Source organism: Tursiops truncatus, chromosome 14 (genome assembly GCF_011762595.2).
Source record: "Tursiops truncatus isolate mTurTru1 chromosome 14, mTurTru1.mat.Y, whole genome shotgun sequence".
Taxonomy (NCBI): Eukaryota; Metazoa; Chordata; class Mammalia; order Artiodactyla; family Delphinidae; genus Tursiops; species Tursiops truncatus.
Window position 1 is genome coordinate 9,059,690 of NC_047047.1, and position 13,259 is coordinate 9,072,948.

General features: G+C 51.6%; 1 protein-coding gene across 6 annotated transcripts in view; it reads left to right on the forward strand.

The window, feature by feature from the left end:
- Window positions 1–13,259, forward strand: part of NEURL3 (neuralized E3 ubiquitin protein ligase 3) — a 106,515-nt gene that overhangs the window by 40,914 nt on the left and 52,342 nt on the right. For 2 of the 6 annotated variants that reach the window (XM_073791094.1, XM_033838091.2), the window contains exon 4: window positions 4–181. The exons of 1 other annotated variant lie outside the window; for it this stretch is intronic. In XM_073791094.1, the coding sequence (XP_073647195.1) occupies window positions 4–143 (140 nt within the window). In that variant the 3' untranslated portion in view covers window positions 144–181. Of the gene's footprint in view, window positions 1–3; window positions 182–295; window positions 383–3,110; window positions 4,013–7,530; window positions 7,592–13,259 lie in introns of those variants that run through there. 3 more of the 6 variants (XR_012325593.1, XR_012325592.1, XM_073791095.1) reach the window with 3 other exon arrangements.

Here is a 13,259-nt window from a genome sequence, read left to right on the forward strand (position 1 = left end):
CAGTTTTGGAGGCTGGAAGTCCAAGATCAGAGCGTTGCGGTCAGTCTCTTGTGTGGACCTGGTTCCTGGCTTGCAGACTCCAGCACTTACAGAATCTCACTGTGAGAGAGAGAGAGACAGAGAGAGAACTCCTCTTCTTATAAGAGACCCTCATCCCTCACAGCCACCAGCATGGTCCCAGGTGGGCACCTCCAAGGAATGCGTGTTTGCCCCTGGAGGTGGGTGCATTACCCACCCAAGGGAGCTGGGGGTGCAGGTTGGGCGGAAGTGAAACCCCCTCTCCTCCCATTCTCAGCACGCTTGCGTCCATGGTCCGCAGCAGCAGCTCTTGGTCAAGGCAGCAGTCCAGAGGAGTGTGGGGAGGAAGAAGGGCAGGCCCTGCGTGAGTGACAGCCAGGCCATGGCATTTTCCTTTCTGGAACCGGATTCCCTCCCCCACCCTACCCTCACCGCAGGGTCAGATATGGTCAAAGTCCTTTGTATGCCGGGCACTCCTCCTTGGCATCCTGCTCCTGGGATACAACAGCCCAGAGCCAGTCCCCTAGCAGTGCCACCAGGAGCACCCCTGGATTGTTGGAGCACTCCCCAGGCTCCCCAGGCACCCAGCTACGTACCCCAAATGGTGCTTCCTTTCCCATAGGCTTAAGGGAGCTTTCTTAGGGAGATCACGTGTGCTTTCTGTGATCCGATTAATTTCCGATCGCTACAGCGTACCCTACGGACTGCCTGCTGGACATTACTGTGCACAGGGGAGCACCGGGTCCCTGCCCTGCAGCTGTGCTAAGCCAGGTGCTCTGGCTACAGAGGAAGTGTCCAGCTGGAGGTTAGGGGCCTCAGGGAGGTGGGGCCCAGAGTGCATGAGGCTTAAACCGGCAGCGATGGCAGGAAGGCCTGACCTCCCAGTGCACATGCCCACGGGGTCGTTCCATAAGGTTGTTATGGAGGCCACTGCTGTGTGCCCGGCACTGGGCAGCAAGGACGCCTGACACTGGAGCTGGCCAGGGACCCGATGTAGTGAGGCAGAGCCCTCGGCAGAAGCTGCTCTGGTAGGGCAGCCAAGGCGACAGGGCCCAGGAACCAGGGACTCAGATGACAGGGGAGCAGTGGGAACTGCGTTATGGGCTTGGGAGGGGGTGATGAGCCCTCAGGAGCATGGGAATGAAATGAGAGTGAAAAGGTACAAAGAGAAGGTGGTCCTGACGTCCTGGAGGGAGGTACTCCTGTTACCGACTCGGGTCCTTGAACTCCTTAATCAATAGAAATTGATGAGGCCAGACGAGAAATTCACGCCAGGCTTTATTTATTGAGACTCACGCTGCAGCACGAGGGAGCGAAAGCAAGTAACAGGTGCCTTTGCTCGCTCGTTGAGGGGGTGGGGTGAGCTGGTCCCTTAAATGGGATGAGGGTGGATTGGTGGGTGGGGCTTGTTGAGGTGGGTGGGGCTTAGGTGGTCTGCCCACCCCCTTGGTGGTGCTGTGTGCAGGGATCACGTGCCGTTCCCTGCTTTTGCTTCCCGTACCTCAGAAGAGGCAGTTGGGTTTTGGCCTTTTGCATGGTATTATTCATCATTGCCACAGCTGCACGTGTGTGCAGTTATTTTTAGTCCCTTATCGTTTCTCTGTATTCTGTTGCTGGAGGAGACATTTGTCCAGGTGTAAATACTCCAGTAAAGAGTCCCAGGTCCCAGCCCATCTCATCAAGAGGAACACTGACTTGCTTAAGGTCGCAGGGCTCCGCAGGACTCCTTGAAACAGACGGTCCAGATGCCCCCTTAGTCCAACAGTCCACCTAATGGTTTAATTCTGCAGCCACATGCAATAATAATATATCCAGCATTTCCTGAGCACTTACAATGAGCCAGACACCGAGTCAGCCATGTCCTCTCAGTCCTGTGATGTACATATGGTTATTAGCATCTTCCTGTTACAGCTGAGGGCACGGAGGTCAGTGAGGAAAGTGTCCAAGGTCACACAGCTAGGAAGTGGAAGATCTGGGATTGCCAGCCATGTAACTTAGCCGTGTTCCTTAGCCTTTCTGAGGTTCAGTGTTCTCAAATGAAAATAAATATTATAGCAGGGCCTAAACCCTGGGGATAGTGTGAGGGCTCACAAGTTAATAATGTGAAAATTCTAAGAACAGGGACTTCCCTGGTGGTGCAGTGGTTGAGAATCCGCCTGCCAATGCAGGGGACACAGGTTTGATCCCTGGTCCGGGAAGATCCCACATGCCGCGGAGCAACTAAGCCCGTGCGCCACAACTGCTGAGCCTGTGCTCTAGAGCCCGTGAGCCACAACTACTGAGCCCGCACACCTAGACCCTGTGCTCCATAACAAGAGAAGCCACTGCAATGAGAAGCCCGCGCACCACAACGAAGAGTAGCCCCCACTAGCCGCAACTAGAGAAAGCCAGCGTGCAGCAAACGAAGACCCAATGCAGCCAAAAATAAATTAATAAAATAAATAAATTTTTTAAAAATTCTAAGAACAGGCATAGAGATGAGATAGGCTAGGACCTTGGACTCTTTGCTGCAGTGCTTGCACCTGGACAAACATCTCCTCAAGCAACAGAGTACAAAGAAACTATAAGGGACTAAAAATAACTGTACACATGAACGGTTGGGGCAATTATGAACAATAAGATGCAAAAAGGCCACAAAACAACTGCTACTTCTGAGGTGCCGGGAGCAGAAGCAGGGTCCTGGGCATGATCCCTGCGCAGTGTTACCAAACTCAGGTTAGGCTCCTCGCCACTGGAAAGCCAGTACTCATGAGGCAAGTGTTGGTAGAAAGGAAAGTTGCTTTAACCAGAAAGCTGGCAGTCTGGGGGGAAGACTGACTCGTGTCCCCCAAACCAACTTTCAAGATTCTGCTCAGCCGTGACAGTTTTTAAAGGGAGAAGGGGGAAAGGATCTCCGTGAATCATCAAGGCAGGAGGTCAAGCTGTGCGTCATTTTCCATCGCATGCAGGCTGGCTGATTTCTCTTGCTTCAGATGTTATCTTGTCTGTGTGGTCTGACTGCAGGATTGCTAAGGGGGCTGCTGGGGGTAGAGAGCTAGTCATCCTTTAACTACTTAATTCTTCATTCCTACTTCTTTTTTTTTTTTTTGCAGTACGTGGGCCTCTCACTGTTGTGGCCTCTCCCGTTGCGGAGCACAGGCTCCGGACGCGCAGGCCCAGTGGCCATGGCTCACGGGCCCAGCCTCTCCGCGGCATGTGGGATCCTCCCAGACCAGGGCACGAACCCGCGTCCCCTGCATCGGCAGGCGGACTCTCAACCACTGCGCCACCAGGGAAGCCATTCCTACTTCTTTTAATCTAAGAAAAGAATCAACAGGTTAGGCAAGGCATTGTGTGCACTGAATAGAGCATAAGTCAGGAATTAGGTTAAAGGTTACCTAGTGATCTCATTTCTATAATTAAGGTTTAAGGGGAACAGAAATAAGCAAACAGGAAAGGGGCAAAAGAGCTGCTTACAAATGCCCACTTGCCAGACATTGTTCCATGTCTGTGGGGTTAGGGGCAATAGTTCATCTTCTGTACTTTCTTCCTGCCGACATAGGGCACCATATTCTCAGAGTGGAAGATGCGGACATGGGTCTGTTGCATCTGTTTGTTGACAGTTTAAGTTGCCTGCTTACATATACGGGCAGAGCCAGCTACAATTATTTTGATGGCCACAAAGATACAGATTATTATGAGCGATAATGTTAATGCCATTCTCTTGAGGCCAGTTCTTGGAATTGTGCCAGCAGTGGATTCAGCATTGCTGAGGCTGGGACGGCTTATGTCACGGCTACAGTCTGGTCATCACGCAGATAACTTTTTCCCTCGGGTGGCAGTCGTGGTATCTGTAAAACAACTCGGGAATGTGCATCAGACACTGGAAGATTCTGCGACTCTATTGTCCTAATCGTGAGCTACTTGAGCCCGCTCTTTCGTGACTCAGGGAGGCCTGGGAGACTTCAGCTTTTCTACAAACAGGAGGCAGGGGACAGGGAGGGGCCTTTGTGCTTGGGGGAGGGGTGGTACAGGGTTCTGCTTGGTTTCAACAGCACCACCAAGGGGAGGGGCCGATCACCTAAGCCCCCCCTCTGGCCCCACCCATAGATCCGCCCCTACCCTCGCCCCATTTAAGCTCGCCCCTCACCCTCAGGGAACGAGTGGGGGCACCTGTGACTTGTTTTCGCTCCGTCATGCTGCAGCACAGGTTCCCAGGAGAGCCTTGCCTGAGTTCCTCGTCTGGCCTCATCAATTTCTATTGATTAAAGAGTCCGAGGACCCAGGTCGGTAACGGAATGAAGCCAAACCACGGTTAGCTGTTGTTAGCTATTATGCAGATTCGTTTCTGAATTTCAAACACTGACATCACTGAGCCCTTGAAATTGAACTTCAAGGAGGCAGTGACTGGAGATGGGAGCAAAAGGAGGCTTCGGAGGCATGTTTTCCAGCACAGGAGGCTTCCATGACCAACAGGACTAGTCATCTGTACCTGAACTCATTTCTTTGCAAGTCTAGTTGACTTGATTAAAACCAATCAGTGGAGACTTACATGCTTCCAAGAGTCACAGGAACTAGATTAGATTACCCTCCTGGATGAAACAACTGAAAAGAAAAAGAGACACAATATATAAAAGAATGGGGGGCTTCCCTAGTGGCGCAGTGGTTGAGAGTCCGCCTGCCGATGCAGGGGACACAGGTTTGTGACCCGGTCCAGGAAGATCCCACGTGCCGCGGAGCGGCTGGGCCTGTGAGCCATGGCCGCTGAGCCTGCGTGTCCGGAGCCTGTGCTCCGCAATGGGAGAGGCCACAGCAGGGAGAGGCCCGCATACCGCAAAAAAAAAAAAAAAAAAAAGAATGGTTTTTCAAGATGTTGGACAGCAGACAATGAAAGACAGTAACCCCTGAGAAACGGAAAACAAAAGATGTGGCCTTACTGGCCGCTAGAGCCAGGCAGTCAAGGGGCAGCCCCTGGGCAGAAGCTGCAAAGACCAGGGCTCCAGACAAGGATACCGGCTCCTTTCCGGGAGCTGCGAGTCACCTGGAGAGAGGCAGCGGGAGAGCGCAGAGATGGCGCCCACCTGCCTCGGTCTTCGCGGAGTGTTTCTGTTGGCCCCAGGTGTGTTAAATTAGATGCCTGCCCCCTCAGGCCAAAGCTTTAAAGACCAGCAGATAAGACTCTTTCACAGCAAGTCTGGGCGCTTTTCAGTCGCTGCCTCTGCTCTGCTCCTCAGTGCTGGTGAGTCCACATGCTCCCTTTCAGAACCGTTTCTCTGTTTGCTATAACCGTGCAGGGCTTGTGATATAAGTCCCGTGGGCTTTTAAAGCTAGATGTTTGGGGGGCTTGTCTCTCAGGGGCAGGTCGTAAAAGTTGGGGCACCAGGTGTGAGGTTCAAGCCCTTCGCTCCTCAGGGAGAAGCTCTGTTTTTGTTTTTGTTTTTTGCGGTACGCGGGCCTCTCACTGTTGTGGCCTCTCCCGCTGCGGAGCACAGGCTCCGGACGCGCAGGCTCAGCGTCCATGGCTCACGGGCCCAGCCGCTCCGCGGCATGTGGGATCTTCCCGGACCGGGGCACAAACCCGCGTCCCCTGCATCGGCAGGCGGACTCTCAACCACTGCGCCACCAGGGAAGCCCAAGCTCTGGGTTTTGACCTCCTGCTCGTGGGTTACGGTGTAGGAAGCGGGGTAATCACAAGATTGCGTCTCAGCCTTTCCTGCCGGCTTCCAAGGGAATTTTTTTCTCATTTATCCGATGTGTAGGAGTTGGGTTTCTCTCAGAAGAAAATGTTCCCTATATGGCTGCAGATTCAGTGTTTCTACGGGAGGGGGTGAGTTCAGGATCCTCCCACGCGGCCATCTTGAACCAGAACCAGTTTGGCGTTTTGTTTAAAAGTGACATACGTCAGGTCCAGCCGTTCCACTCCTCACTGTTTACTCCAGAGAAGGAAAGCAGATGCCCACACGGAGACTTGTGCACGAATACTCATAGCAGCTTCATTTGTAATTGCCCCAAATTGGAAATAACTCACAGGTCCATCTACAGGTGAACAGGTAGACACATTAAGGTAAAGCCACACATGGGAATGATACTGGGCAAAAATAAATAAATAAAACTATTATAAAAGCAACCAGGGCTTCCCTGGTGGCGCAGTGGTTGAGAGTCCACCTGTCGGTGCAGGGGATACGGGTTCGTGCCCCGGTCTGGGAAGACCCCACGTGCCGCGGAGCGGCTGGGCCCGTGAGCCATGGCCACTGAGCCTGTGCGTCCGGAGCCTGTGCTCCGCAACGGGAGAGGCCACGACAGTGAGAGGCCCGCGTACCAAAAAGAAAAAAAAAAAAGCAACCACAGGGATGAATCTCTAATAACGGCAAGTGAAAGAAAACAGACAAAAATTTCTAAAAAATGGAAACAAACCTGTGAGGGGTGAGGAGAGGCAGAAGGGAACTTTGGAGAGTAATTGCCATGTTCATGATCTTGATGGTGGTAATAGTTTTACAGGCGTATATGTATGGCAGAATTTGTCAAATTGCATGATATAAATATATGCAGTGAACTGTATGTCAATTATACCTCAGAGCTGATTCGGAAAATCCAACAGTGAGTATTCCTCACCTGAGGGGAAGCTGCACCCTGGGTGAGAATGAGCCTGCCCTGGGCCACTGCCAGCCAGGGACAGAGGTGGAGAACCCTTGGCCATGGGCCTCAGCCCAGAATGCCATTCCATACACTGCACTGCCACCCTCTGGCCAGGGCCAGGCTTCAGTGCTGGGCAGGCAGGGTGGCCTGACAGGGAGGCCACAGGGCTTAGAAACCTCTGCCCAGGGGGACATCTCCTCAAGGATCGTGGGTGCTGCTGTCCTAACCGGGGCCCCAGCTGTAGCAGCAAACTCGGGTGCCACAAGGGCCAGGTGGGCAGTGCAGCTGAGTGGGGATGTCAGGTAGGGAGCCAGGGGTGATGGGGACTGTGGGGACCCTGAGGGCAGCCACTGCTCAGCTCCACACACTTGTTGCCAGAATCAGGGCCCAGTGTTGCCAAATCTTTCTTTTTTTTTTAAAGAAAAGCTAGAAGTCCAGGTTTATATGGAAAACCTTCCAATTTTTTAATGGCAAATTTATTCACTGCTTGCGCTAGTGCAGACCTATCAAAACATGTCCATGGGCCAGAATCAGCCTGGGGGTTGCCAGTTTGCAACCTCCGTGCAAACGCCTTGGATTTTCTTCCCGGGAGCCAAGCCGTGAGGCAGGAAGCTGTGCTCACTCTTGTAAGACCCAGAGGGGGAGCCCAGGGCCAGGAGGGCAAGACATCCGTGTATCTATCAAAATGTTACCGACCTGGGTTCGTTAATCAATAGAAATCCATGAGGCCAGACGAGGAGCTGAGCCTAAGGCTTTAATGTGATTCATGCTGCAGCACGAGGGAGTGAAAACAAGTAACAGGTGCCCTTGCTCGCTCCCTGAGAGGGGCTGAAATTGCTTTATAGGGGCCCTTCTACTTTGGCAACAGTTGGTCTTCAGGAGACCCCTTTTTTCCAGGTTTTAAGAAGAACTTGGTCCCCAGGGTTTATTTGCGAAGGAACTGCCAGTCTTCCCCCAGGTATGTCCCTCGACGTTGAACTGGCCTGAGTAGCAAAGGGAGCATTGGATGGGCCTGTGGGTTACTACCGGCACACAAATCCCAGGCAAGCGTTGCTTGTTTTACTGTCCTTTTGAGCCCCTTCCCTGAGCCCCTTTCCTTTTGCATTAAGTCCCATGGTGCATCCCTCCCATAGTGGGTGGCATCATGTAAGCTCTTAACAAGTTTCCATTGTTGGGCCTCAGTGGTTAGAACCTTGTTATCCTTTTAATACCAGGCTGTGCTTCCTTCTCATAGCCCTATTTCTCAGCATTTTCTTGTTCTATGGGGAACACTGGGGGAGGCTAGGGAGTTCGGGGGGGCCAATCACTAGGGCCATAATTTGCTCAGGCTTCTGCAGTCAAGCTGCCTGTTTTGCAGTTCAAACACCTTTTCTCTTCCAGTGGCTCACAAGAGCTCCATCCCTCTGATAGTCCCTAGAGTGTATTACTGCCAGCTGGGTCGGGAGCTGCCCTGCTTTGAAAAGTCAAGAATTCAATCTTTGTTTTATGGGAGAATTTTTTTTTTTTTTTTTTTTTTTGTGGTACGCGGGCCTCTCACTGCTGTGGCCTCTCCTGTTGCGGAGCACAAGCTCCGGACACGCAGGCTCAGCGGCCATGGCTCACGGGCCCAGCCGCTCTGCAGCATGTGGGATCTTCCCGGACCGGGGCACGAACCCGTGTCCCCTGCATCGGCAGGCGGACTCTCAACCACTGCGCCACCAGGGAAGCCCTATGGGAGAATTTTTAGCAGTTAACGTTCCTCTTTCTTTCCAAATGGCAGCATGAGCATGTGGAGCCCATATTTAGAGTCAGTAAAAATACCTGATATCTTATCCTTCCCTAATTGTAAAGCTGTCATTCTCTGCAATTAGTTCGGCCCTCTGGGCCGATGTCTGGGGTGGCAGGCCCTCCGCTTCTATGACTTCATCTAGACTAAGGCATACCCCACCTTTTGGGTTTCCGTTTCTGTAAAACTGCTCCCATCAGTAAACCATCCGACCTCAGGGCTGTCAAGAGGCTCATCTAGAAGATCAGGAATAAGTTTGTTCTCTGGTCTCTATACCCTGATGCAGTAAGTCTGCACTCCTGACACCTGGAAGCAGAGTTGCTGGGTTCAGCGTTTGGCACACCTTTAAGGTAGTGTCAGGGTGTCCATCAGGAGGGCCCGATATCTTGTTAACCTTCCCACTGTCAACCAATGATGTTCTTTGACTTCCAGCGCAGATTGTACCTGATGAGGGGTCAACACAGGGTGAGCTTGGGAGACTCATTAACCAACAGGGCTGTGGCTTCTACTGCCCGCAGGCAGCTTGGCCATCCCAGGGCTATTGAATTCAGCTGTGATGAAAGGTAAACCACTGGTCTCTGATCCAGTCCCAGCTTTCGGGTCAGGACTCCTAGTGATGTCCCTGACCTCTCGTGAACATACAGGGTGAAGGGCTTGTCCAAATGTGGAAGCCCCCTTGCTGGTGCTGTGCTCAGCTCAGTCTTTAGAGTCTCAAAGGCCCGCTGGTCGTCCTTATTCCATAGAAGGGGCTCCCTGTCTTTTTCATTGAGAGCCTCATATAGGGGTCTGACTATAAGGCCATAATTTGGAATCCAGATATGTCAGAACCCAGCCATCCTGAGAAAGCCTCAGAGCTGCCTCCTTGTGGTTAGAGATGGTAATGCACCCATTGCTGTTCTTCAATCTATGGCCAGGGCTCGTGCCCCTGGGGTCAAAATACTTCCTAAACGCTGAACCCGTTGCTGTGAGATCTGAGCCTTGGTTGGAGAGATTTTATATCCCCTTTCTGTCAGAAAATTGAGGACCTGAACAGTATTCTGATATGAATCTTTCTTTGTCTCACTGCTTAATAAATCAACATATTATAGCAGAGTTCCCTTTCAAGGCTCAGTTCCCTCAGCTCCCTTGCTAACACGTTTCCAAAAAGATGGGGCCTGTCCCTAAAACCCTGTGGCAGCACTGTCCCAGTATATTGGGTAGCCTCCAGGGTGTCAGGGTCCCTCTATTTAAAGGTATTGAGAGTCGGAATGTGGGGAAATACAGAAAAACGCATCTTTGAGGTCCAGCAGAGAGAACTGCTGAGTGCTGTCTGCAGTTTGGGCCAGGAGGGTATATGGGCTTGGTACCAATGGGTGAATAGGGCTGACGGCCTCATTTGCTGCTTGTAAGTCTTGCTTCAGCTGATATTCCCCGTTAGGCTTGCGAACGGGGAGGATCGGTCTGTTGCGAGGGGATTGGCAGGGCCTAATGAGTCTGTGTTCTAGGAATTTGCTGAGTAGCGTTGGATCCCCCTCAGAGCCTCAGGCTTTAAAGGATATTGTCATTTTCAGGTGTACCTTTCCCCAGGCCTTAATCTTATTTCTACTGGGGGAACACGTTTTGCCCTTCCTGGCACTGAATTATCCCAAATTGCAGGATCTACTTATTCTGTAATTTCTTGGGGGATGTCTTGGGGAATATTTTGATGACCAGCAGGTGGGTCATCTGGGGCTACTAGTAGATGCATTCTCTGTTTGAATTCTCTACCTTCTTGGACTTCACCCTGTCCTAAGACTATACTAGCTCCTAATTTATTTAGCAGATCTCTTCCAAGGAGGGTGACAGGGCATTCTGGCCTTTACAAAGAGGAGTGAGTAAAAATAATGGATCTGACTCTGCAGGCAAGGGGGGATGTAAATCGCCTTCCGTTTGGCTGTCCATCGACTCCCGCCACAGCACAGTCTTGGTTGGAAAGGGGGTCGGCCGGCCAAGTCAGAGCAGAGCAGGCAGCTCCAGTGTCTACAAGAAATTCACTTCTCCTGTCTGACACATCGAGGGTGACCCGAGGCTCTGCTTTTCTTTAGTAGCCCCTTTTCCTTCTTGGCCTCCTGTTAAGTCTCGGTGATTATAGACCTTGAAGGCCTCCTCTGCCGAGGTTGACAGTGGGGTTTGGGGCCCAGCCTCAAGCTTTTGTGATTTTGCCCTGGTGTCTGCAGCGGACTAGCTGATAGATGCACAGCCGATAGCCACCTCCCTTCTGCAGACTCAGGGTCTGTACTGGCGTCCTTCCTAAATGCCTCTGTCACCCAGCTCAGGAAGACCATCAAGTGTTCATCTTTTTTCCTGTGTCACTTCTTGGACCTTCTCATAATTTACAGGCTTCACCATATGCCTTTTCATTCCTTCTGATAGACAAGTAATGTCATGTCTCATCCTGGCCTGGCCTACGTGATCTTCCTAGTCCCAGTGTGAGTCATGATCTGGAAACGCGTCGCCACCTGCTTGATAAATTTGCTGGTGCGGATTGGTAGCCAGTAGGCTCTCTGTGTGTTCCTCGGCCTTTTTCCGTACACGCTCCTTTTCATCCAGGGTGCAACAGTGGGCCAGAATAACCATGATGTCCTGCCAGGTCAGGGAGAACCCCAGACTGATAAATTCATCCCTAAACTCGTCAGGGTTCTCTGAGACCCTCCCAACCCCCTCCTTACAGATTCCTAGGTCCCCCAGCGAAAAGGGGACATGTACTCTAGTCATCCCTCTGTTCTCATCAGTTACCTCCCGGAGGGGGTAAAGGCCTTGTGGGGCAGAAGTGGGTGCTCACTTTGAACCTGATCGGAGCCCCACTGGGGAAAGCACTGGGGGCTCCAATTTTGGGGTTTCTGAGCTGACAGGGTAAGCTGGGCGTCCCGGGGACCGAAGATGATGGTGGAGGGGAGGAAACAGGGGCCTGAGAAGGAGGCTTAATGTGCCAGTGGGTAGTTGGCAGTTGAAAGAGGGGGGTCCGTGAGGAGGTCTGGCTCTGACTCTTTTGGGGGTGACACAGGAATAGAGGCTACACACACACAACAGAAACCCCTAGGATTGGGGTCTCGATAAAGCTTCATAAAGGCCTGCACATACGGGACCTCTCCCCATTTGGGGGACTGCTTATAAAATAGGTCCAGTTGTGAAATGGTGTTAAAGTGAAGGGATCTGGGGGACTTCGCTGGCGGTCCAAGCTTCCACTCTGAGCAGGGGGCCTGGGTTCAATCCCTGGTTGGGGACCTAACATCCTGCAAGCCACAAGCACAGCCCTAAATAAATAAATTAATTAAATAAAGTTAAGGGATTCATTCTCTGGCCACTTCTCCTGGTCACCCAAGGCATATTGGGGCCAGGCTGTGTTGCAAAAGAAAATCAGCTATTCCTTTTTAATTTAAATTGTCCCCAGCTGTTAGGAATGCCACACAGAGGAGAATCTCTGGGGATTCCCTGAGTGTTTTCCATGTTAACAAATAAATCTGGGGGCTAACAAGAAATCGAGGTGGGGAGGTGTGGATGGGTTGAAGCCTAGCATAAAGACAAAGGGGGTCACGGAATTCCCGCCCCAGAGTTAGTGACACAAACAAGGAGTCTCCAGGATGAAAGGGACGGGAGTGTAGGTACAAGGACCAAGAAAGGAGTAAAGGGAGGAGGAACAGAAAAGACAGAGAGAGAAAGGGATTGCTGGTTCAACCTGCCCCCTGTGGGTGTCTGTTGCAGCACCAGTCTGCCCACCGGGGTGATCAAGCCTGGCAACCAGCCAGTTGTACGTCGTCTGTGAGACTGCAGCCACAGGTGGGACCCTCACCCACGAGTATATAAGTCTGTGGAACTTGAACTCACGGGTTTATATAGAAATCTGCTTCAGCCAGTTTTTGACAGGACCTCTCTTGGCGGCAGGGAAATAAAGGCGAGAGTGTGGTGATGATCGGGGTTCCGGCCACTACAAGATTTGAGGGTTGGACCTCTATCACTCTCAGAAATCTCCCGTCACGGAGAGCCCGATGGATCAGGGTCTGCGTTGTGTGAGGTGAGCCTCTCCCATCTCTGCTTATCACCCGTCAAGGATGGGCCGTTGCCAGTTGAGATTTCCAGAGGCTGGGCTCGAGGATGGGAGCGGCAGTCCAACGAATTTCTTGGTCTTCAGTGTGATTGACCTTGGTGATGGCAGTGGTGATGTGGTCAGGTTTCTGAGTGGCCCCCACAGCAGCAGGCGTGAAGGTGGTTTCTTTGAAGTTTCTATCAAGCCATCCAGCCTGGCTCGCAGGGCTTCGGGAAAAGGGCAGTTTTAGTTCTCAGTGATGCCAGGTCAGGAGGGTGGGAGAAAAATTGGAAACGTTAGTTCGGAGAGTTGTAGCCGGATATTGGGGGAAAGTAGAAAAATTAAGAACTTGGTTAGAACTGGCAAAATGTGCAAGGTGGAATCCACAAGGGTGCGCTCTAGTTTTCCATGAAAACAGCGGTCCCCAACCTCTTTAACACCAGGGACCGGTTTCATGGAAGACAATTTTTCCACGGACTGGGGGATGGGGGAGGATGGTTTTAGGATGATTCAAGCGCATTACATTTATTGTGCACTTTATTTCTATTATTATTACATTGTAATATATAATGAAATAATTATACAACTCACCATAAGGCAGAATCAGTGGGAGACCTGAGCTTGTTTCCACTTGCCACTCACTGATAGGGTTTGGTTTTTTTTTTTATAATTTTCTTTTTTTAAAATTTATTTATTTTATTTTTGGCTGCATTGGGTCTTCATTGCTGCGTGCAGACCTTCTCTAGTAGTGGCGAGCGGGGGCTACTCTTCGTTGCGGTGCATAGGCTTCTCATTGCGGTGGCTTCTCTTTGTTGCAGA